The sequence below is a fragment of the Convolutriloba macropyga genome, chromosome 8, assembly GCF_964194025.1.
Source record: "Convolutriloba macropyga chromosome 8, txConMacr16.3, whole genome shotgun sequence".
In the NCBI taxonomy this organism is placed as follows: Eukaryota; Metazoa; Xenacoelomorpha; order Acoela; family Convolutidae; genus Convolutriloba; species Convolutriloba macropyga.
Window position 1 is genome coordinate 22154641 of NC_134475.1, and position 26468 is coordinate 22181108.

General features: G+C 35.9%; 2 protein-coding genes across 7 annotated transcripts in view; one reads left to right on the forward strand and one right to left on the reverse strand.

Moving 5' to 3' along the window:
* LOC142344587 (soma ferritin-like) overlaps window positions 1-26468 on the reverse strand; it is a 320547-nt gene that overhangs the window by 186690 nt on the left and 107389 nt on the right. The gene's annotated exons all lie outside the window — the stretch shown is intronic.
* The window catches only part of LOC142344586 (uncharacterized), a 90867-nt gene that overhangs the window by 32238 nt on the left and 32161 nt on the right, over window positions 1-26468 (forward strand). The window contains exons 2-4 of one of the 6 annotated variants that reach the window (XM_075396374.1): window positions 2099-2260; window positions 14716-15168; window positions 16486-16512. In XM_075396374.1, the coding sequence (XP_075252489.1) occupies window positions 2220-2260; window positions 14716-15168; window positions 16486-16512 (521 nt within the window). In that variant the 5' untranslated portion in view covers window positions 2099-2219. Of the gene's footprint in view, window positions 1-2098; window positions 2261-14037; window positions 14110-14715; window positions 15169-16485; window positions 16513-26468 lie in introns of those variants that run through there. The other 5 variants (XM_075396375.1, XM_075396370.1, XM_075396372.1 and 2 more) reach the window with 5 other exon arrangements.

Genomic DNA, 26468 nt, shown 5'->3' on the forward strand with positions numbered 1-26468 from the left:
TCATGAAAATTATAAATCCGCACTGATTTTCCAAATGTGGTTTGCAATTTCATGATGTATCGAAACGACAATTTGATCTGTTCATGTTTTGAACCGATTATAGCTTTGCGATTAACTAAGATTCCATAAAGAGATGTCTGACTAAAGTCAACCAGAAATTTCCCTTTTATTTGCAATTCAGCGCGTTTTGTTGTTAAAAAATTAGAACAATTACTGAGTTTGGCTTTCGAAAGAAAAGAACCTGTTTTCTGTTTCAGAAATTTTCCTGTTGATTGGTTTTTGCAAAATTTATATGCATTTTGTTTTTTTTTCAGGAATCTAATTTCTAGAAATTAAATTTTTGCATAGTCAGGCAAAACTGATTGTAATACATTGGGTCATCGTGATTTCAATGCCGTCAAATGGCTTCTGCTGGACCTAGTGAGGTTCAAACTTCTAGAATTCAATGAAGTTGTATTATGTTATTTTATGATCACGTGGATTTAATGCGCTCTGGATTTAATTTATTTGACCGTTTCTTTTTCTTCCTTAACTTGGATATTGTTCTGTAATTGCACTTTTGTATTTGCAATTCTAACTTTTACGCGATTTCTCGTTTTAATGGTATCCAAAAAATGTCTAATATCAAAAAGATTTTTCAATAATTTTACGCCAAAACACATTGCTGTTGCAATGAAAAAATGCATATCTTGGTTTGAACTAATGAGCGAAATTTATAGATCTGTATTAACTCAATTTTCATCAGTGGGTTTGACCGAAGGGATTTAAAACTGATATTGCTTCAATTTTTTTTTACAAAATTTTGTTTTATTGCACTTGACATGGATCTTGAACAAATTCACGCGATTTTGGTTTGTAAGTGTACTGATATCTTCACTGTTCAACATTATTCAATTAGCTAAACACCATCATGACCCGTAAATAATATACGTCAGAACGTATTTTTTGTTGTTTTTGGTTCTATTTTAGAAACATAATTAGAACAAAAGGTATCACCACCACCTCAGGTTACAAAGGAAGCTATTTGTCTTTTATTTTTGCTCATTTATCTGAAAAAATGCGCATTATCTGTCTACAGCACAATATTAGTTCAGAATTGGGTTTTGATTGGCTGATTGCCCAAGAGCACGTGGAGTTGTAATAACCATTTTAGCTTTAATTTTGTGGTTTTTCTCCAAAATGGGGACTGTTTATGGGGGTATGTTACAAAATTAATCTGCCTACCCGTGGGTATCAAAAATTAAAAAACAAATTTTAATCTAGGTGGCTGAGATTAAAATACATCTAGTGCATTTAATACGCCCTGTTTAAAGAAAAATCTCAAGAAATAAAATTCTTAAAATATACAAGATTGCATATTAGTTTTTCAGATTTAAAATATAATTACAATAAACAACCACGAGAGCCATAATGCAAACACTGTACAATCTTGTTTTTTTCTCCCGAACTTTTTAACTTTCTTTTGGCATAACAAATATAATATGAACCAGAAATGAAAACTACCACATCCATATTTTGATCAAAACAAAATTTATAAAAATTGCCACCAGTACAGAAACGTTTATCAAACAACCGACTTTCAATGAAACTTTTAGTTCATCGCTTTATCCAGCCAGCTGCAAGAAATAATTTGCGCTCACTTAGAGAAGTCTGAAGATTGAAAGTGCGCCGAGACAAAAGCTTCATAAGTTATATATCCATTCGTCATTTCAAAGCAGAAAGTTTCGCATTATCTCTCTCGCTTTGACCATTTGAAAAGCCGAAACCGCAAGTTTGATCGTTTATTGGTTTAATTTCATTTGTATTGATAAGTATCAAATTCTAAGGCGCAGAATTGCTTTGAAAGGTACTTGACTATAAATTTACATTGTCGGCTTTCTGATCGATTATCGAACGAATCAGCGTTAGTTGTAGTGGTTAGTTGGTTATTCAATTATAAATATTAATAATAACTACTACAACAACACTTATTCATATTTAACATCATATTTCATGGTGAAAAGGTCAAGAGAATTTGGGGATTTAAAATTATCTTTACAATCGGGAAAGCTAATAGTGAATTCATACCACGTGACCACTTCAAAACACTGCGCGATAGTTGAGTATTAAGTTTATTTTGGCTGATTTATCTTGAAGATTGGTTGTTATAGAGAAGTTGTTATAACTGGGTGTGGTTAATAATTAGTTAGAATTCCGTCTCCTTTGATCCCACCCTAATTATGGCTGCTGAATTCTCACATGACTATAGAAAGCTGACCAGGTGAGTTTTGTTGGTTGTCGATTTGCTTTTGTTTTTATTGTTTGTTTACAAAATTCAGACATCCTACGTACTGTTTGCAAGATCTGTATACAGTATGATAACTGCATGAAAGAACAGGGGAATCAGCTGTTTTTATAAGATCTGGGTATCCGACTAAATACAGGATTTTTATATAAAAGATCTGGATATAGATGATCTGGATACACAAGATAGGTATATATAAAAGGTCTGGATACACAAGATCTGGATACACAAGATCTGGATACACAAGATCTGGATACACAAGATCTGGATACACAAGATCTGGATACACAAGATCTGGATACACAAGATCTGGATACACAAGATCTGGATACACAAGATCTGGATACACAAGATCTGGATACACAAGATCTGGATACACAAGATCTGGATACACAATATTTCGATATATAAGATCTCGATATATAAGATCTGTATACACAGGATCTGGATGCATGTAACCTGTATATGGTGTTGTGAATAATGTGAATGAATTGCAGTGAATAATCTGTGATGGTTATTGGTACACTCAATGCTAAACTTTTTGAAATTGAAATAAAGTTATCAATAACTCACGGCAGTCTCTTGTGAAAATAGTTGAGCAGCACAGTTTTTTTAATCAGATATACAATAAAATTCCATCTACACTTTTTCAGAATTATTTAGAAAATCAACTGTTTTCAGTATCTGTGACGATAAATTTTATTTTTAAAAACAAAATTTTTGCATTTATTGCAGTGAAAGAAAGACCTGTTCTGTTCTTATGTTCCACTGCAGGGACTACTAATTATTGTGCAGACAAAAGCTATCAAATTGTAGTCTTTGTTTTGTGGATTAGTGAGCATATCAGCTTGCAATTAAATGTACGTAAAGTAATACAGAAAAAAAACAGACATTTTTTCGACACTTTTTTTAAAGAAAGGTATTAGAGATCTTTCCGACAATTGTCCCCCCATTTGGTATCTATTTGAGAATATCCCCCTTCTCTGCTATACTTTACCACAATATTACCTGGCCTACAGTTTAGATAGCTGGTCACGGCCATGCCTCTCATGCGCCGTCGGATGTAATCTGGAAACCGCTGGTCGGTTATCGCGGCCCAACCACGACGCGCGCCTAGCGCTCGCACCGACCCGCCAGTTGGAAATCCTTTTCCTTTTGTTTTCTAGTTCGGTAAATTACCATTGCATGGCGTATTTAACTCTTCTCAGTTTCACATAGTATGCGCATATGTGGACAGTTATTAGTCGTATCTGATTGGTTTAAAAAATCGTTCGCTTAATGTAACGGCTGCTCTCCTTGTGTTTCACAAAGAAAGTTTTACACCGCCCAGTTCGTTCTGAGTGCTTACAAAATCTGTCCGGATACTTCGTTTATGCAGTTCGCTTTTGTAACTGTATATCCGCTCTGCTGTACTTACCGTTGCATTACAAACTCAGTTCGTAGCTATTGGCTAATCTTAGTTTTTTCAACTATCAATTTGAACTGGATTGCTACAGATCACACAATACGGGATCTCTTTATGTATACCAGTTCAATCCGATAGAAAAAACAAATCGAAGACAAAGATATATGTCTAAGATCTGTTTGTGCAAAAATATTTAAATTTAAACTTAAGTTGGCTTTTGCCTTTTGTACTCACAAGTTGAGAATGCCAGAAGTTGGGGTTGTAACAGTTGAATTTCAGCTCCAATAATTCGTAGATACAAGACACAGTAACAGAATTTACTGCTCAAGAATAATATTTTGAATACAAGACACAGTAACAATTTACTGCTAAGGAATATTTCTAGTTCAAGACACAGTAAAACGTTATTTACTGCTCAAAACAATTTGTTTTTGCAATATTTTGCTGAGTTATACTTTAAGCCGTTTTCTGCGGCCGCTACGTTGAGTTCTGTGTGTTGCTTTTTGTTATTTTCCCCTTTTTCTCTTTTTTCTCACGTGACAAACTGTAATTAGAACTAGAACTATAACTATTAAATGACTAAGACAACAGAAAGTGTTTTGTTTCTATTTTCCCCAACTACGCAAGCTTGTTATTCCTTAAGCTCAGCTACAACATCGCCGGGCCTGTTTTCCTTCGTGAAAACATCTTCGTCCATTGATAGCACTGGAGCGAGCTTCACTACTGGTCTCTTGTAGTATCCATCATTCGTTCGGATTGTCGCTGATCGAATCACTCCGTCGGATCCTTCAAAGGTTTCGATTATTCGACACAGATCGTAATATCCACGTTTGTCACTGTCTTCCACTAACCACACAAGATCGCCCTGCTGAGGACTTCTGTCCGTTGTGGTCTGCCATTTCTTTCGACTATTCAACGTTGGCAAGTATTCTTTACGGAATCTGTCCCAGATGAGGTCTGCGTAAGCTTGTGTTTGTCGGAAGAGCTTTCTATGATCAACAAATTGCTCTGCATCTGATAGATACGGTAAACAATGGTTCTTGTTGCCAAGTAGGAAATGGTTTGGAGTTAATAGCTTCTAAATCGGTAGCATCAGAACTGACTTGTGTCAGCGGTCTAGCAATCAGCGTCTGTTCAACAAGACACATCGTGGTTGACAGAACGTCCTCCGTGACTGATCGATTGCCCAGCACTGCGTACATTGCCTTCTTGCAACTCCTAACCAGTATTTCCCACACTCCTCCAAAGTGTGGTGATGCAGGTGGGTTGAACTTCCATCTGATACCTTGTTGAATCAGATGTTCTTCAATTCGCACCTTGTTCCATGCTGCTATATACTCTGCCAGTTCTTTTTCAGCTCCAACGAAGTTTGTCCCGTTATCGCTAATCATTTTAACCGGTTTGCCTCTTCGTGCAATGAATCGCATAATTGCGTTCAGACAACAATCAGTGTCTAGTTTTGGTGCAATCTCTATATGTACCGCACGTACAGTAAGGCATGTGAATAGACAACACCAACGCTTTTTGTTTCTTCGACCAATCTTTACTGTGAATGGTCCAAAATAGTCTACGCCCACATTCGAGAACACTGTTGATGCCACTAATCGTTCTTCAGGTAGATTTGCCATTACTGGTGCCTTTGTTTGGGCTTTTCCCTTTCGACATCTAATGCATTTGTTTTTGATCTATCTCAAAGCATTTCGTATGCCTAGGATCCAGAATTTTTGCTGGACTATGTTTCTGACATGTTCAGTACCTTCGTGGTGATTATTCTTATGTTCATTTTGCAAGAATAATTCAATTACATGATGCTTCCAATGTAACAGTATTGGGTGCTTGGTTTCGAAGTTCAGATGACTTTTACCTATTCTGCCTTGAGCACGAATAAGTCCTTGCTGGTCTATGAATGGTGAAAACTGGAGGATTTTGCTGTTTTTTGGAATTTCCTTTTCAGCCTTGAGAGATTTCATCTCTTCAGTAAACTGTTCTTGCTGCAGTAGTCTGAATATGCTTACTTGTGCATCCTCTCTTTCTTGAACACTTAGTGTTTTTGTTGCCGGTTTGTGTTTTTTGAATACACGCTGTATGTATGCCATTGTATTTACTAGTCGATTGTAATTGCTGAATCGTTCCCACTGAATCATCGGCTTCTTCTCTTCAACCTTTGCTGAGAAGACAATTTCGTCGTTTTGTTCATCTGAAGCAAATGTGAAATTCAACTGTTCAGGCCGTTCGTTCTCTCGTTGCTTCAACCAGGCCGGCCCAGTGAGCCATTCGCTTCTCTTAAGTTCGTCAACATTGATCGCTCGTGTCCCGATGTCAGCTGGATTGTTTATACCACTCACATGATTCCACTGTGAAATATTAGTTGTATCCAAAATCTCAGCTACTCTGTTTGCAACAAACACCTGTTGCTTACGGTGGGAGCTGTGAATCCATTGCAGAACAGTAGTGGAGTCTGTCCAGAAGTTGCAACTCTGAATCTTCGATTCGTGTTCCTTCACTATCTGTTCTTTAAGTCTCACCGCCATCACTGCTGCTTGTAGTTCTAAGCGTGGTATGGAAAGGTGTCTCATCGGTGCGACTCTGCACTTTCCGATTACAAATGCCAAGTCTGCTGAGTATTCTTTGGGCTTTGAACGTAGGTATGCCACTGCGCACATTGTATCTTCAGATGCGTCGGCAAACACATGAAGTTCCCATTTGTTCTTGGCTGTGCTGAAGTATCTTCTATCAATGCTGATTTCTGTTACTTCTGGAAGCTGCGCCTTCCACTTCAGAAACTCTTCTTCTTCGTTAAGTTCTACTGAGTTGTCCCAATGTTGTCCATTTTTGGTCCAGATGCTCTTCAGGAGTCGTCTCATATGGACACTGAATGATGCAAACAGTCCAAGAGGATCAAACACTGAAGAAACTAGAGATAAGATCTTCCTTTGGGTGATTGGGGTCTCAACTTTTTTGCTTGTACCTCTACAAACCTGTAGACTATCATCGGTAATCGTCCACTGAAGCCCAAGCACTGACGACCCTTCCTGGCTGGGCTCTACTTCAACCTGCTTTGTTTTGCTGATTGATCTTAAGTCCTCTGGGATTGCGTTGGTTACCACGTCACTGTTGGTGATCTTCTTCTTCAGTTCAAATCCATGTTTTGAGAGAAGAGGTTGCAGTTGTTTGAAAACCTTGATTGCTTCCTCAGGTGTTTCGACTGACTTGATGAAATCGTCCATGCAGAAATTGTTTTGGATTGTTTTTGCTGCAATTGGGAACTCGTCCTCGTTATCGACCGCTACTCGCTTCAGAGCGTAGTTGGCACTTGTTGGTGAACTCTTGCTCCGAAAACACGACGCTGATACTCGTAAATTTGCACAGGTTCGTTCATTGTTGGTCGCCACAAGAATCTCAAGCAGCTTTTATCCCGTTCAGGAACTTGCACTTGCAAAAACATTGATTCAATATCTGCGCTTAGGGCAATTGGTCCTTCTTGAAATCTGAATATTGTTCCGATCAATCCGTGTAGTAGATCGGGTCCGGCTAACAACTTGTCATTTAGACATACATCCTTGTATTTTGCTGCAGCTTTGCAAACACGGCGAACTTTACCCGGTTTGTTGGGGTTTAGTACTGGATGGTGTGGCAAATACCATTCCTTTCCGAAAGTGCTTTTGACTTCCGATTTGCCAAGGATCTTCACAAATCCTTTTTCAACATCTGTATCAATTGACTGTTGATACCATTCTTTTAAGTTTGGGTCTCGTTGGAATCTTCGTTCCAGTGAGTAGAGCTGACCAAGGGCCGAGCCGTAGTTGTTTGAGAGATTGGGTTCTGGTTCACTCCAGAGCATGCCCACTTCGTACCGCTCGCCTGTAAACTTTGTCGTGCACTCTAGAAATTTCTGAGCTTGCTGCTCTTTCTTTGATTGACTTACAACATTTATTTTGGAAGCATAGGTTTCTATGTCCCACCATGATTGGATATTTTCTGCCACTTTCACATCTTCTGTGAAGGCAAAATGACAAACATTTTGACTTTTCTTGCCTGTCATGGGACCACTGACTACCCATCCTAATTCTGTTAAGACGGCGAAAGGCTCGCTTCGTGTTCCAATCTTATAGTCCAATGGATGTTGAATTTCGTAGGCATCTTGTCCAAGTATGATGCCTACTTCCATCAGGTTGAATCTTCTGTTTGTGAGAACATTCAGGTGTCTGAAGTTGTTCTTCAAATCCTTGTAATCATATGTTGTGTTTCCCAACGAGATTGATGGGTGTGCAAACGCTTCAACTGAATGCACATTTGAATTTAGTCCCTTTATTGTGATAGGAACCTTCTCTGTCCTCAAATCTTGCGTCCCATGTATGCCAGCTAAGTTCAAGGTAACGTCCGTGCCTTTGGCTTGTAGTTGATTCTTGACACTTTGATCGATGAATGAAACTGTTGACCCACTATCGAGGAAAGCATAGGTAGTCAGCCTGTTACCACCACTCTGAACCGTTACAGGAACTATTTGAAGAAAACTAGTAACTTGGTTACTCTGGTTGATTGTTGCTGCGCTTACATTAACTGCGTGACTACCCTCGTCCATTTGGTTTTCTGAGTGTAGCAGTCTGTTGTGCTTTTTGGTACATCCATTTATACCGCACGGGTGGACTTTACAATCTTTGATTGCATGCCCTTTCCCCAGACATCCATAACAGAAACGTTCTTTTCTCACTGCTGCATAGCGATCGGTGACATTCATATTCTTAAATATTGGACAGTTCCATAATTTATGAGTGCCATCCGCTAGTGGGCAGTTGTTGTTTTGCATTTGCTTCGTTTCGTTCGCATTCGAACTCGCAGTAACATTTGACGATTTTGAAAATCGTTTTTCCTTGTTAGCGTTTGGTCGATCATCTTCCTTTCGTTCGTTCTTGGTTGATGGCATTCCTTCATGGACAAAAGCCATTCGAGCGAACCAGTTTTCAAGGAGAGTGAGATCGGGTCTATCTTCTTGACACTCGTCAACGAAGAAGAACCACTTTTCTTTCAAGTTTGGGGGCAGTTTTTCAATTGCCACTTGCAGTGTTGAACTTGATTGCAGATCGCCTTCATAGTTGTATTGCTTCAGTACATTAACTAGGTTGCTGATTGTTATTGAGTAATTAATTATAGCCGTTGAGTCGTGCATTCGATTTGGTTGTTGTTTGCGCAACATGTTAAGCTGAGCGTCGAGAATTAGGTAAGGTCGCCCAAACTTCCGTCCCAGGAGTTCCCACGCTTGAGCGTAGACTTCTCCCGAATAGCCCATTCCTGATATAGCTGACTTTGCTTTACCTGTCAACAAAGTTTTCAAATGGCTCATTTTCTCTGAGTCGGGTATATCGCGATGGTGAACCGTTGCTTTGAACATATTCGACCACTCCGGCCACTCTAGGGGGTTTCCGTCGAATGAACTCAACTTCAACTTAGGTAGCTGACTACTACTGCTTGGTTTATTACGCTTAAATTTGTCTTGTTCCCGGGCTGTGCTGGCACGCTCTCCACTTGGTGACCGTGATTTAAGTACACCTTCGCGATTGAAGCTTACCCTGGGATAATTGTTGTCGATCCTGGTTTTCGCGCGCTCGAAACTATGATCGTGCAATTTGGAGAATTTATCCGAGTTATCGAGCCAACCGGAAACATCTTTATCCTTCGGGGTTTTCCAGTTGAATGGTGATCTACTTCGAATACTAGGGGTTGCACTGTCATCAGATTCTGGTGCTCTTGCGTCAAGAGCTTCTTTCTCGTATTCCAGTTTCAGTGCTCCTTCTTCTTCAAAAATTTGCATCTCCATTTCAAGCTCCTTCCTTTTCAAATCGAATTTAATTTTCTTCAACCTCAATTTTGATGCAAAGTCTTTCTCTAGAGCCGCAAGCTTTTCTGCTTTTTTAGCTCGTTTATCAGAGGAGGTCTTTGAATAGTTGTCTTTGTTTGGGTTTCCATGTTCAGCAGTTTGTTGAGAAACTTCCACAACAAATTGTGAAGACTTAGCGGCAGTTGGTTCTGCATCGCTTGTCAATTGTGCGGTTTGATTCTGTTCATCCGTCATGTTTGTTTCTCCGTGAATGTATGGTAACCAGTCTGCGTTTAATTTTTGTAAGAAATTTATTCGTTCGGCTTCGTAACGTTCAAACAATTCAGAATCACGAAGAAAATTTGCTCGCTTTCGGTTAAAAATGCAAAGAGAGTCGTCAAGTTTCAGCACCTGTTTATAGATGGTCTTGAGTTTGCTTGATCTATCGTTGTTTCTGATTAGTTCCTGGCCCTCCTGAATTTTTGCTTCGATTTGTTTTTTGGAGTTGCTAATCTGTCTCTGCAAAATGTCTTGACTCTGTGACGGAGTCACTGCGTTTGTACTTTGGGACTGCAGCTTGAATATCTACAGTACGTTTTGTTTATTTGCTTTAATTAAGCCTTGCTATTCAACTTCTAATGCACTTTGCTTAATTGGCTTTGCGTTGTTGATTTGCTCGTTGAGTTTTGTTCTCGTTCGTCGATGACTTCGTCACTTCGACTGTTGGGTTGGACAGCAGTTTATTCCACTGTCCGGGTCGGCGGACCAAATGTAACGGCTGCTCTCCTTGTGTTTCACAAAGAAAGTTTTACACCGCCCAGTTCGTTCTGAGTGGTTACAAAATCTGTCCGGATACTTCGTTTATGCAGTTCGCTTTTGTAACTGTATATCCGTTCTGCTGTACTTACCGTTGCATTACAAATTCAGTTCGTAACTATTGGCTAATCTTAGTTTCTTCAACTATCAATTTGAAATGGATTGCTACAGATCACACAATACGGGATCTCTTTATGTATACCAGTTCAATCCGATAGAAAATTTTAAACTTAAGTTGGCTTTTGCCTTTTGTACTCACAATTTGAGAATGCCAGAAGTTGGGGTTGTAACAGTTGAATTTCAGCTCCAATAATTCGTAGATACAAGACACAGTAACAGAATTTACTGCTCGAGAATAATATTTTGAATACAAGACACAGTAACAATTTACTGCTCAGGAATATTTCTAGTTCAAGACACAGTAACACGTTATTTACTGCTCAAGACAATTTGTTTTTGCAATATTTTGCTGAGTTATACTTTAAGCCGTTTTCTGCGGCTGCTACGTTGAGTTCTGTGTGTTGCTTTTTGTTATTTCCCCCTTTTTTTCTTTTTTCTCACGTGACAAACTGTAACTAGAACTAGAACTATAACTATAACTATTAAATGACTAAGACAACAGAAAGTGTTTTGTTTCTATTTTCCCCAACTACGCAAGCTTGTTATTCCTTAAGCTCAGCTCCAACTCTTAAATCCTATTCAAAGTACAACCCCATTTTGGGGCAATTGTTATAAAGATCCCGTATTGGCCAGCTGCGGAAGCTTTGCTTATTTTTAATCAAAGCTGGATATGTGCATACACATTCACATATGAATTGCTTTGAGGTTTATGGCAAAGACATCGAAAGATTTTTGCCGAACCAACCTCATTACGTTACTTATCGAGCTATAAAATATAATATTATAGAGCAAGTCTGTGCGTTATAAAGAAAGTTTTGGAGCTTTTCAGTCCCCCCCCCCCACGTCCATTGCACCCCGCACTAAAACATGTTATTGCATATTAATGATATAGCGAACTTGTGAAAACTAGCAAATTTACAGTATATTCAGATTTGCTGAAAATGTGGTTAATATATTGGCGCTTATCCTCGATAGGATTGGTTTTATCGCAGTAATTTTTTGACAGCCGAAAACAAAAATTCCTCCAATTTGACCAGTGCCGGCAACTCATTACGACCATAATAAGGAACCTCTATAAAGCAAAAAGTACATGTTTGGGAGGTGCAAACAGACTGCTTATTTAAGACTGGGGGCAAAAGCAGAAAAGATCCAGAGTTGCAACATAGTGATAATTTTTTCTTTACAATTAGTTGAATAAGATGAATATCAAAAAGGATACTCTGTAATGTGCTTTGGCACAAATTCAACACTAAGCAGTTTGCAAAATCAAGAACAAGGCTGAATTATTCGCTTTTTATTGCGATCATTGTGAAGTTAAGATGTAACAACCCATTTGGTTTTTCTGAACATAAATTCACTCCCATGAAGTTTTGTTTTCTTGATCGAATATAGATATGGGCAACAAAGAATTAATTGACCTCAAGAAATTTTTGAAGTGCTGCTTTTTTGGAACATTGCAACGATATTTACGCGCAGCTGTGTTAAATTGAAAAGCAGTGAGGCAAGTGTGCAACAATCTGAACAATTTTAAAATTTAGAGAAAGCCATCGATGAAAAGTATTTGAGTACAGCAAGACGCGATAGATGCTTTTGAAATTTAAAACCTCAGTTAATTCTTTGCCATTATCTTCAACTTTGTGCGTTACAGACAGCAAAAAAACATAAGAGTACCAAACATTTGCCCTTAGGCGTTCTCGCTAGCTCTCATCTCAAAAATGGGCAAAAACTGACTACGATTTGGTTAACTTTTAATTTATCAAGTGAAAGCTAGTAAAAACAATATTTCAAATTCACTGATTGAAACAAGTCAGAAATCTAAGTTTAGAAATCTAAGTCCTGAAAATTGCTTTCAGCCAAAACAATGGCTATGTTTTTTGTTATACTAAACAACATTCAATAATTGCTTCGTTTTTAAAAAGTCTCATTTGTATGTTAGCACTGAACTATATGGCAATGTGGATAGAATTTTAAAAATAATCTCTTTAATTGATCAAAATAATTGTTGCAGAGAAAATTGTGCCATAATTTGAACAGGGTAAAATATTATACGTATCTTACAAAAACTGCGTTTTCCTCAAGACTTGCGCAAAAATAGAGCCAAAAAATAGGAAAAGAAATAACGGATAAAAGAAATAACATGCACCACCCACCAAGCTGGATGGATGGGGGCAAACACAGAGGAGATCCCAACGAAATGCTGACTGATGCAAAACAACTGAATTCAGTTGACGCAGAATTCAGCCATTGCTTGAAATCAAAACTGACTCCTTTCACTTGAAGATCAAAATATGACTTCATTTTTCCTCACTCCTAATTAGGCAATACTGTTGTTCGGGCAGAAAATGACGAAATGCGTACTGTGAAAAATTTATTCCAATAAGCCCACACTCAATATTTTATAGTCGTTTTAGATAAATTTAGATAAGTGCTCAAGTATCTTTGAGCATAAAATACTTCTCACACTTTTTTATGTTGCCTGTTTGGTCCTGCAAGAAAAGCGTCAGAATAAATGACTTTTTTTGAACAAAAAAGTTGACTGTTTTTTGCCCTTAGTTCTTTTGAAGATATCAATACATAGTCGGGTTTTCTTCTGATTTTATTTTCTTAGTTCGATTATATCGAATACCTATAGTCAATACAACGACTGATATATCTAGTCAGGATCAAGAGCAATTCAGTCGTTTAAATTTTCTACGGTTTTATTAACAACAATATACATTACGCTATTTTTCAGTTTGCAAGTATAATTATAGAATGAATTAGTATAAAGGAATGGATTTTACAAAACAGACTCTATTGACAATTTCCGCAAATATAACTCGTAAGGTAAAACACTTTGAAAAACAATAGCCTAAACAATTTCATCAGATCTCGGGAAAAAATGATTCACGAAATGAGAGAGATTATCTTCCCTCTGTCTCTTACTATAATTATATGAGCACTCCGACAAATTTTTCCCTATGCGCTTTTACCACTCTGATAGCAAAAGGCAATTGGCAAGAAAAAGAATTGACAAACAATAAGAATTCAATCTGTCACTTCAGAAAATCATTGAATATGGCTTAGTTGAGCAACATTTTATCCGTGTAATAGTATGATGAAGTGCCGTATTAATACGTGATGAAAGCACGTCAAAATATGCTTTGATGTTTTGCGCGATATTTTTGTTTTTTCACTTAGTTTCGTGATATTTAATAGGCACTACGTTCAATAACGGGCTTGGATAACTGTGGTATGAAAAATTTGATATGTATAAATTTCACATCTGTTCAGTTTCTTCAAGAAAAAGCATTTAAATATTGGTTTGCTATAATTTGCTCTCGAACGAAGTGTGAACCATTTATCACAAACCTGTGTGTCATTTTTATGCAAAACTTTTGTTTGATCCTTTTTCTAGATTCTTTTGTTTTAACTTCTCTTTCGTCGTCTTTTTGTCAAATAACTTTTTGATTTTTTGAGTATTTTGAATTGCTCGGTTAAAGCCGATTGTGAGCGTTATAGGTACCAAGCCCCTGTACCGTAGTGGCGCATGTTTCGGACCATCAGCTGGAGGGTTGGGGGTTCGACCTCTTTCCCGGGCAGAAGTTTTTGCACCATAAAAGTTTCTCTTGTCTATGCCTCCTTCGAAATGAACTGTCTCACCAGTCGTACGAGAGCAATTTGTCCGACGTTAGTCAGTTTATGCTTTGTTTTTTTTTGAGAAAAGCTGCATGATTAGCCCAGTTTCACTAACACTAACCTGAAATATTTTTATTACGCGGCAACGTCAATACAACAAAAAGATGATTGATCAAAGTATTCTGTTATTTTTGAAAAACGTTTAATCGTTTTTGTTGGCTTTAGCATTTGAGAATTTTTTCTTTTTATCGACGTTAATATTTACCTAAGGCTTTAGTTTTTAAATAAAATTATTCGAGTTAAACTAACTTGAATTCTGAGGAGAAAGTGTTAATTATGCGGCTTAAAAATTGTAGAGTGCTGAATGTCAAAAAGAATTGACCTTCAAATCTTTCTTTGTAAGAAAAAGATGCCAAATGCATTATTGTGACAAGGAGTGCAACTAAAAATGTGAATAAAGTGACTGGTCATACGGCTCTCGACAATTTTCGGCTTACTTGACGTCTTTTTCAAATTTCAAGTTTCAGATATAATGGATTATATATTATTTGTAACTGGTTTATATTTTTGGTCTCCGTTTTTAGGATCAAAAACCGAAAATATACAATCAAATTGGGGTCGAAAAACCTTTCTATTAAGCATCTATGTTATGTTTAGGTTCGATATGAGCTGCAATGGGACGGAGAATGCGACCCCATCCTCAGATCAAGACTCACCCTCACCCGAAAGTGAACATGCAAAACAAATCCCTCCGCCAACAAACAACAAGAGCAATCATCTTCCATCAGATCAAACATCAAATGGGCAACTGCCCAAGGATGATAACCAGAAACACAATCAGCTAGACAATTTGCAAAATGGTGACGTGTCTTTACCTCGGGACTCAATTTTAAGAGCAAAAACGCACAGTTTCAACCCACTTCTGGCTGAGCCAAATTACATGAATGGTAATAACCATCAGTTAAGTATAACAAGTATGGAGGACGATCCCAACAGAGCGAGGAAAATCAACCTTGTGCGTCACTTGTTACGTCACGAGGCTGACCCCGGAGTACCTTCGTTAACTGAACTGCAGCAGCGGAGGCGGTCCAGTGTGTTCAGGTTTAACCGGTGAGCCAAATGATCAAGTCTCAATTGCTCAAATATTAAGAGTTTTCGTTCTACGGTCCAGGGAAAAATTAATTGAGAAGAGCTCTACCTTTACGTACCTCCCTATACCCCACCCTCTTTTACAGCCAAACCTAGTGACAGGAAACTTTTGACACCTCCTTGAAGAGGTATCCAAGGCCTTGACAAAACTTGATATATTTGAGCAAGATCTTTTTGGGTCAAAATGTCTGGGAACAATCTGATCGACAAGATTCCATCGCAAGGTTTAAAAATTTTGTTCATCGGTCTTCGTCAAAATCGTTTACTTTCTATATATTGCCTGGTTGGATCTTTTCCGTTTGTGCCCCCCCCCCCCCCCCAGCTTAGTGGGTGCATATTATTTGCAACCCCCAGACGCACGTGCAATAATTTTACATAATGATTTACTAAGTAATGACGCGTGCTCTGTAACTGGGGGGAGCATAACGTACTGGGGGGGGGGGGCACAAACGGAAAAGATCCGCCTGGTTTATAGGAAAAATAGGATCTATTCTGTCCCCCCCCCCCCCCAGTGTTTTTTATGACCCCCAGTTACAAATTATATGTTGTTATATAGCACGTTGCTATGTAAAAAAATAGCACGTGCGCCTGGGGGTCATAAAAAATTTATGCTCACTAAGCTGGGGGGCGAAACAGAATAGATCCGAAAAATAAATGACTTCCTAATTTACCGCGTTTTTAGTCAGCTTTCATCTTTTTGAAGGTCTTTTGATTAATAAGCTATTTTAGTAAATGTTGATAAAGAAATTGGTTGGCTGGTCTTACGGGGGAAGGCTGAGGAAGGCGAAAAAAGAGGAAAGTTATAATGGGTTGGGTTTAAATAAAATTTTGTGGTACGAACTCACACAGCCTCTCAAGGGTAAGAAATGGATAGGTTAAACACATGTTCGTTAAACCATAAAAGTAAATGTACTCTACGACAGGAAAAGTAAAATATCTCTTAGATTTAAGATTGTAGCTAATATGGAAACTGTTTGCTTCACCAACAGCTGAGCTTGTTTACTTTGCATTCTTAGCCCTAACTTACAAAAAAACTCCCTGCCTCATTTTAGTTACCGCCCAACTAAAGCTAAATTTTAATTCTGTTTCCACGATTAAAGACTTAGCGAATGGTTTGTAGTTGTTGTAGTAACTGAAGTATCATCATCATAACCCTGTGTTATAACTAACTTGGTTAATATTGTTCATTGTTTATATGGTATAGTTAGTGATGTTGGGCGCAAGGGATAGCATCTCCTCCCATACTAACTTATTAATGAATAGTTCCTGTTTTAAAAGCCAACTAAATTTCAGAAGGAAGAAAAAGTAAGTATACCAATTAACTACTTCTCTTAGAGTATAATGATACTCCTCTGTTATTTCTTATTCTTATCCTTGCTATGATTTATCACTTTGAAAGACCACGGACCAAGTTAACAGCTCATTTTCAGCTGAATTCAGAGCACGCTCATGGAACTGCAATTAGCACAATAATTGGATCTTGCTAACAAACAATATTTTGCAGGCTAAACTTCTTAATGGGAAAAATAATCTTACTTATTCAAATGAGAGTTTCAAGTTTCGGATTTAGAGAAAGCAGGCATGGTACTTTCCAAGGTTGGGGAAGAATATGAAACGAAGGCAAGCATAATTTGACTTCATTTCAGAGTTTAATAGTGCATCCTATAAACTTGATGAATGAATTACATCTCATTCTGCAACCCACGAAAAAAACTCAGATTCTCGTAAAAAAAAAATCGAAGAAATTGTGACCTGACCTCTGTTTGCTTTCGTTTTTTTTTATTAACGGAATTAGAGCAGTCCTTTTCCGCTAGCAGTGAAAATCTGGCTATCAGCAAGCACGTTGAGTTTATCACTTTCGGCAAATAAACTTTTGCGCAACGCAATTTGAATGTTTTGAAAAGTCTCGGACATGCATCTTTTTTAATCTGGCAACGACATTCAAATCAGAGAATCAACTTCACAAAGAGGCACGGATCTTTTCAACAATTGCCCTTCACCCTTTGGTAGCTAATAGAGAATCGCACCCCCCTTCTGTGCTAAATTTTATCACCATATTAATTGGCCTACAATTTAGATAGCCGAATATCAGTTTCAGGAAAATTGCGGACCGCTGTTCACGGCCATGCCTCTCATGCGCTGTGCGATGTAATCCGGATTTCGCGGGTTGGTTATCCGAGCGAAGTGCGCCTAGCGACCCACCAGTTGGAATTTCTTGCGATTGGTGGGTCCACTCTGTATTCCCATTAGGCTAAATGCCATAGCATAGCGTATTTTATTATGTTCAGTTTAACATACTATGCGCATACGTGGAAAGTTATTAGTAGTCTCGGCCTGGTTACTAAATCGCTCGCTTAAATTATATTCAAGAATAGTCCCCTTTTGCAAAAGGGGGCAATTGTTGAAAAGATCCAAACGCATTTTCTTAAGGTTCACGGAGATGAAAATTTTTCATTCAGACCTTTTTGGTTTTCGTGTTTGGTAGACGTATGAAATCGGGAATTTTTTTGTGTTTTTCAATCCCGCGATAAGAAGTATCAGGGAGTCTAATTATCAACTTGAAAACAAACTTTTGACAATGTTGGCGATTCTCGAAAGGTTGAGATATGCTTTGAGACCAATAGTGGTCCAAAAAGGTTTTTTAAGCCAAAAAGTTTTTTTAGCTTTGTTTTTAACGTTTTCATTGACTTTGCGTAAAAGAAGCACTTTACCTCTGAGTTGTGCATATAAATTTTATTTAAATCCATGACAAGGAGGCTCAGTAAAAAGCGTTTGCCCAAAAAGTTCCGACCGCGCACATTCACACGTTAGGCTTAATTGTCGATCAAATGAGGAAGACCAAACTTTCAATATTTTCACATATTTTTCAAAATTAATTGGTGTATGAATAAAAAATGCCTCGAATTCAAATCACCTATTTAAATGGGTAAATAATGCCGCATAAGTGGGCCGATGAGATTTGTCATTATTAATACTACGAGACAAGACAAACAAACAAAATCAAATAACAACAAGCGTTCACATCCAAAACTCGATGTCTGTTTTTATCAAAAAAACAAATTAATAAAAAACTCAGTCAAAAACGTTTAAAATAAAACCTTAACTAAACAAAATAGCTTGCTTTTTGCTAGGAAAAACGGGACCAGTCTTAGATGAGGCTCGGTATCAAGCAGACAAAAAGGAACAAAAAGGGCGAAGTTAAAAAAAACGTTTGTCTCGAAAAAAAATAAATCAATAAAATCCATTAGATATCAATTGAGATCTCTATATAAATTTGTTTTTGATCATACCCTAATATGAAAACATTGAGACTTTTCAGTTTCTTGAATTTGTAGTCCACAACTATAAACGACAAATTCAGTCGAAAAAGAAAATTTCCTTCAATTTGCAAGAAAACGGCGTCGAAGCCATTAAAACCATAATCTAACCCGTAAAAATTAGTCGACTGAATTCTTCGCCTTCATCAAAAGTAAGGATATCTGACCGCTGAAAACTGACACTGGGAATAAAGTTTTAAAAAAGAACAAAAAGGGTTAAGTTTAAAATTACATCTATATTTTTATCGAACAATTAATTCCAAAAGCATCCAAAAATTAGATCGGAATTTAAATCACTCAATAGGATTTTTTGTTTCTCAAAAGAGACATCAAGATCTGGCATCAACAGAATATGTCAGACCTCTACACCAGGAAAGAAAAGTGGACAAAAATCAAAACTAAGGAGCCAGTTTGCAAAAAACTGGTATTGAGGGCGTAAAAAGAAAAAGCATTGGATTGAAAAGCTTTGAAATATTCAATCGTGCTATTCATCAAGACCAATAATACGAGGTGCAAGTTGCAGTTTAGGCGAATAGTTGACATGTATACAAAAAAGAGTAAATTTAAATTTTAAAAAATACATCTTTATATAATTCCTAAAACAATTGATTCCAAAGTCGTGAAAAATTTAGCTGTCAAGTAAAATCAGCAAATAGTTCTTGCATAGAAGTAAACCAAGTAAAACTTGCATTAATGTAAGATTTCTCTTTCGTCTCCAAAAAGAATGACAAATCAAAAAACAATTTAATCTTTTGCAAAAAACAGTCTTCAAGGCCGTTAAAACAATAAGCGATGCACCAAAACTTTCCATGTGTTTAATTGTGCCTCTCTTCACCACCAGTAATTTGATTTGCGGACTGTATTTATAGAGAGTAGGTAAAAAACGGCGAAATCTGAATTTAAGAAAAAAGATCTGTCTACTTTTTAAAACATTTGATTTAGTCATTAAAACTTTAGCAATCAACCGGAATCGGTAGATAGGTTCCTATGTTCATCCGTAGGGAGTCAGCAAGACCTGCAAATATCTAGAATTTGTCAAACGACTACTAAAAGAACAACAAATATTGACCAAAAACAAAACAAAGCCATTAAGTTCTTCTAGATGACGGAGTTGAAGCAGTTAAAACCATGATCACTTCACCGAAAGAGCGATGAGTTTAATTGTACCTTCCTATTCATTGCCCAGAATATGACATCTGAATTGTAAATTTTGAATTTTAAACTTTGTAAGAAGTCTCTTACTATGAAAGCAGAAAAACTAATATTAAAACGTGAAACCGCAGTAGGTATTAATTCTTAAGCTATTAGAAACCCGATGTGACCTGTCTTTGCTGACATTAAACTAGAATATGACCAGGAAAAGAAAGTCGCAAAGCTCAATAATCACATGTTCATCTTAAAAATAATGATTTTTAAATGTCAAAACGACCATAGGCTTCCGACTAAAAAACGAAATAGGTTTTCTTGAAATTCCCTGGGAAGTTTGTTGGACCTGTCATTAGTACGTGTTTTTAATTGTTCGTTTCTGTAATTAACATAGAGAAGGGGGAAGTGCGAAAATGTTCTTGAAAAAGAACGACTGAATACAATCAGACTTGTTTGGACTTTTAGAAGACAAACATTAGACCAAAAATAGCCTAGTTATTGCCGTTTGTCTATTGGGATCAAGTTTTTGCTCCGAAATTTATGGATTTCAATTATGTGACAAAAAGACAATATATCAAACAAATGATGCATTTCGCATAATTGAAAGAGCTAAATCAGCGAATTGCCGGCAGATGTTTAATTCGAGTACACTCTCGAAAGATCCACAATTCATCTAGCTTTTTTGAGGAAGAGCAAAATGTGTCAAAGGTTATAGTTGTGTTACTGCGGTAAATTGAAACAAAGTGGACTACAGAAGCATATTTCTAGCCATTTTTTAATAAAAAAAGAGAAAAATTTGACCAGCTTACCAAAAATTTTAGACAAAAAATTAAATCGAACAATATTGTTTTTAGAGATAAATACAACGACACTATCGTTATCAATTTTATCATAGTTTACGCAAAATTTCCAAAACATGCGTAAAGGTACGGAAAATGTAAACAGAAACAACGAAAATTGTCAAAATTAGGGAAATTGTGAATAAAACAACAAAATTCCGTCTACTACTCACTAAATTTTAAACCATTATAATTCTTTTTGAAAAAACTCAAAAACTTGTAATCATACAATTTTAATATGAAGCATGAACTTCTTACATACGGCAAAAGAAACGGATAGGACTACACTTTGGTCATAGATAAAAAATTCTACTCCTAAAATTTTTTCTAAAATGTTGTCCTCTCAATACTTCGTTTTCATTAATGGCATTCGATAACTACAGCGTTTTCAACAATAAAAGTTCTGTGTAAATGAATCTTGCATAACAAAATTCGAGATATTTAGCAGGTCTCGTTTTCTACGAGAGATTTCGAGCTTGTATCACAAGAAAACCGCTGCTTAACAAAATTGAAAAATTTGTTCATCATTTTGTTTGTAGTTCAGTTCTGTGGCTGAAACTGTCTCTTCTTGTGCGTAACACTTTGTCAGAAAAGAAATTGTTCCGACCCACTTTAGTGGGAGAGGAACTATATACTCAAATGGTTTTTTTGTTAACACATTTTTGTCCAATCGAAATAATCGTCGTAGACAGTAGTGAATTGTGAATGGTGAATGGTATCGTTAGAAAACCAGCCCAGCGTGAAATATGGAACTATTTTTTAATTTTCTTTCTTTGTAGTGAGTTATCGAGTTTAAATTTTTTTGAATATTAGACGTAACTCAGCTGTTTTTGTTCACATTTTCGGTACTTTTGAACAAATTTTTGTCAATTTTGCTAAGATATGCTAAAGTTGTTAACTGAAGTGTTATGAATTTTATCTCTAAAGGTAGAGGAGGGTTGTTGAATTAATTGATCCGAGTTTTAAAATTTATGCTAAAATTTATGCTAAATTTACGCTAAATTTTCAAAAATGGGACTTTTTTGTCAAAAATTGGAGTAAATTTGATTAACCTAGCGCACTTGCTTTTACTTTTCTGGAAGTAGACACCTTAAAACTGCGGCCAATTTTTTTCCAGCTCAGATAAGAGCTAGTTGTATTCTCGCGTGATTTAGGAGTCTGTTGGAACTATAATTTTGCCAGTTTTTTGCCAATTTAAACTCGACATTTATACAAAATGCATTTTTTTGACTAACTGAAAAGTTTTTTCTTAAATTGATCTATTCTGCAACCAATCAATAAATAAGTAATTTGTTAGAGGCGTAGCATTATCTGGATTGATCTTAATCTCACCATAGATACTTAAAATTGTTTTAGATTTTAATGGGGCGCCACTTTTATAAAACATTTCCGTTAAGTAGTTGTTTATGTAAATTACTAACAAGAATTTCAAATAAAGGCTCAATTATTGTAAAACTTGATTTACACAATACGAGGGCAAATGAGATTATTTTTTGATTTCAGAGTTATGCTCATGGTTTTTTTGGCTCTGACCAACTGTTTTCGTGAAAATTTTATGACTTCTTGAGTTTTGCTTTCATTTGTTATACTTTTTGTAGCCCAATGACTGTGTCCCCAATCAAAGAATCATTTAGTTTTAAGTAGCTTTAAATGAACCTAGACAATGCGTTCAATTGTTGTCTAATGTCTATTGTGACTTTGAATATGTTTGTTTTAAGAAAACATTGTGAATTTTTGAACTTCACTACTTTATCTTATTTTTCTCAACTTCGAGCGCAACCTCAGTAAAAACAGGCAGATCAATTTTCTGTGAGTATTAAATTAGTGTCAGTAATGGTTTTCTGTTCAACTAATGGTTTCTTTGCTTTGATACTATCCGTTTTCATTTCTTTTATTTTTATCATAATTGCAAATTTTATTAGTTCATTTTGTTTCCTTGTCGGATTATCAATTTATTGACAAGTCGAGCTCAATGAAAGCATAGAAGGGAAAATCTACAGCGTTTGAATATGTTGTGTCTGGATATGTTAATTGTTTTGTAGAATAGTCTTTTTGAGCTGAGAGAGTTATCTCGCAAAATTTGTGGTTTTTTTTGTTTTTGCCTATGTTTGTCCTTCTTTTTGTTGTTGTACATTAAAAACCTGATAGCAAAAGGTCTCAGTTGATTCTCCGTATAACTCAACCTCAACCTCGATAAAGTTTTTAGTTTATAGCTGTCTGTTTAATTGATTTTCAAATTAAATTTTTAAAAAGATATTTTCAATTGTCTCCATATGACTATCATTTCGGTCACCAAGTAACTCAACCTCTCTTATTAAAATTATTAATTACTTTTGTTGATTCAAATATTTTTCCGGGCGTGGGTATACGTTGAGACTGATTGCTTCGATTTTTTTTCATAAGAATATTTCGAGATTTCTATAGTCTTTATTTTTTGGGTTTCCTTTTGTTATGTCTACGTAGTCTCTTTTTTAAAGGAGACTCGTTATTAAGACAAGGAAAAGGTAATGATCTACAGTTCAATGATCTAAGGTAAATTTTTATAGTTTTGGCTTCTTGAACAGTGTGATATCGTAAAATTATTGAAGTTTTGCCTTCTTTATGTATTTGTTGTTAATTTGCGGGGTCGACTTAGTCTGATTATTAACAGGCCCAATTGGTTTCCTCAGGTGTTACAATTCATATCATTGCTTTTTTTGTTGCAATCCTAAGTCTGCCGTGACTGACTTTTGAAAATATTTGTTTTCAAAAAAAAATTTGCGGTTTTGAGTTTCTTTTTTTCAAATAGTTTTTCGGTCAGTTTATAGCTCAGTCTCTGTAAACACAGCTCACAATCCGTTTCTAGTGAGCTATAAATTAATCTCTATAAAGGTTTTAGCTTGAAACGTTGGTTTCTCGGCTTTGTAACTACTTTAACTGCGAGATTTCATTAAATGTTTGAGATTTTTATATATTTGTATATTTTAAAGGATTTTTGATCAAATGTATAACAATAATCGGAAGTCCCATTGGCTTTAAAATTTTGCGCAATTGAAAATTGGATAATGACATTTCTCAATTGCTTGCTCTGGAGATATAAATTATCATTTTAGTGATTTCAGTTGATATCTAATGATATTAATAACCGTGAAAATAATTGTTTTCAAAAATAGGAACTTGTTTTTGAACTTCGCACCTTTTTGCTCTTTTTTGTCGACCTTTTAACCAGTCGCATTGAGGACAGGTCCCATAACTTATCTGATGAAATATAGGTTAAGTTTTTTGTTGAGGTTTTATCTGATGCGAGTTTCATTTTGTTATGATTTTTTTATTACAGACGTCGAATTTTTGTCGTAAATAATGTTTGTTTTCTTTTTATTATTTTCCTTGTTAGTAGTACAATTATCAACAAATTTTATCCACCTCTAGCGTGGCTCAAAATTGGCTGTAGAAAAAGAGGAATGTCTATTATATTATTTCCCATTTTCTGAGAATTGTTTAGAAAAATTAACTTGAAAAGGCAAATCTTTCTGACTTATATTACGTTCTAAGATGTGTAAATTTGAAACTTTCACAAATCTAGTGGACACTGGCTAATATTGTGGAGAATCAGAAGCTAATGTGTCTGCTGGCAAGGTCTTTATTGTGCAGTTCCATCTTATCCAATTTTAGTAGCTGACTTGAGGTACATAGAATCCTTAATTTTACCCCAGAGAGTACCACGTTTTAGATATAAATGTTAACTTGCTCCTTTCGTCATGAAATTCTGTCCAAAGTCATGTGTTGATTAATCATTTTACTGTTGGAATTATCACTTATTATTATTATTAAACTTATGCATTATTCATTCAATTGATAAGGTTTCAAAGGAGCCGAAACGAAAATGAAGTGGATGCTTAATTAGTGTTGTGCCGCTTAAGCTTAATTTCTGCTTTGATTGTGAGTTTCAAACAATGTTCATGCGTTTGTATTGTCAAATTAAGGGAGGACTTTAAATCCGACTTTGCAATTTTAATTCCACAAATTCACCATGTTTTTGAACAAGTTGTGAACAAACAATAACAACATCAACGTACTGAATAAACATCGTATGAGCGGCATTTTAACAAGACTGAATTGCTTTTTCATCCTTTTGATCAGCTTTTGAAATGTGTTTGATTTGAATGATTGATGAGGTTTTATGTGAACAAGTTGTGTACGTGAAAACAAGTCTTTATACTCTTTTATAAGACTCCTTTCAAAGCTTTGATTGAATGTTGAATTTTTGACAGCTAAACTGAATCAAATCGCAAATAAAGCTAACAAAAGAAAACAAATTCAGCATCGTCTTTTGCCATGCTTCACTTGTGAAATTGAAAACCTTTTTTAGAATGCCTAAGATGAAAATTGAGTATAGAATTATAGCATTTCTTTTTTAGAAAATTAGTACACCATAGAAATGGGATAGTTGACAAAGAGCATTCAAGGTGCCATAAATTCAGGGTAGAGAAATTAAAAACCTAAAACGTGAACTGAAATATCTGATAAAAACAAAGCGAACAACCGTTCAATGGATGGAACAAACTCAATTAAATAAATGCATTTTGTGCTATCTTCATTTTGCAATCGAATTAGTTCAATTGAAGAAGTAATAAAAACGGATAAACAAATTATGCCGCGGGGAATATTCAATTCGATGTTTATTTAAGACTCTAAAAAATAATGCAATAAAAATCAAGTAGAGCTTAAAAAACGTCTGGTTTTTGAAATAATTTTTTCTATATTGGGAAGTAGCATGCAAGATATTGAAAATCCTGTTATCCACATCGATAATTCTTCAAACATGGGCGCTTAGCATATTTACCGCAAAAATGTCATAATCAGTGTAAACATAAGAATATTGATTCATAACACAAAATCAAGAAACCAAAAAGGGCACGTGGAAACGAATTAAAGGTAATTCACCAAGTTTTTTTTGAGAAAAAAAGAAACAACAAAGAAGAAAGGCAAGTCGACGACCAACCGACCACCCGTCCCCCCAAAATGAATCAAAATTGTCAAATCCAACGCAATGTTTATTTTGGAAAAGTTTAATTTTAACTGTGGAATATTTTTGAGGTTAAATTTTCTGTCACACATCTCTCAATCTGTCACAAATCGCTCAAGTCGTGAAAAATTAAAAAATCTCTAAAAAGCAATATTAACAAACATTTTTTGTTATTCCATAAGTTTCGTGAGATATACCAGAGTAAAAAAGATAGTAAAAATTCATAGTGAGCTTTTCTTCTATTCTTTTCTTCTAAGAAAAGAAGATCATGTTGATAGTCAGCCCCTAACCCCCCCCCCACCCACCCCCCAAATACCGAGGGGTTAGGGGTGCGTTGATTGTTTGTCTAAACCTCTTTAGATACAATTAGGGACCGATTCTTTTAACGTGTTCTTAAATACCGGGACGCTAGTTTTAATGCGACTTCGTTATGCTCGGTTTTTTATTATGATCGAAAATTTCAATTTCACATGAACTTTGTCTGATCATGGCAAAAATCAAGTTTTAATATGTCAAGAATAAAGTCATAAATTAAAAATTTTTTGAATTTGTCATGCTCATAAGTGCGAATAAATGGACTGCGTGTATACTAAATCAAAACTGAATTTGTCTGTTAATATCCGATTGTAATGATTCAGCTCCGAAATGTCCTGGGACTAGGGTACAGGCAGACTATTTGAGGCTCTTTCGATTTAATTGATATGAAGTTAGTTATAAGAATTAGAGTGATTAACTATACAGTTAATATAAAAATCGCAATAAATCTGGCGCTTTCACAAGTCTGATTGGTGTTGAAAAATTTGGCGCGCAAAAAATTTATGAGAAAACTTCTTTGTTTTGCCCAACTTTGAAAATTTTTGTTTATCTGTTTTTAATTAATCCAACTCCAGTGCTGAAGTCCAAGATGTATATGCTTAGAATTGTGGCAAGTTGGCTTTCAAACAAAATTGAAAG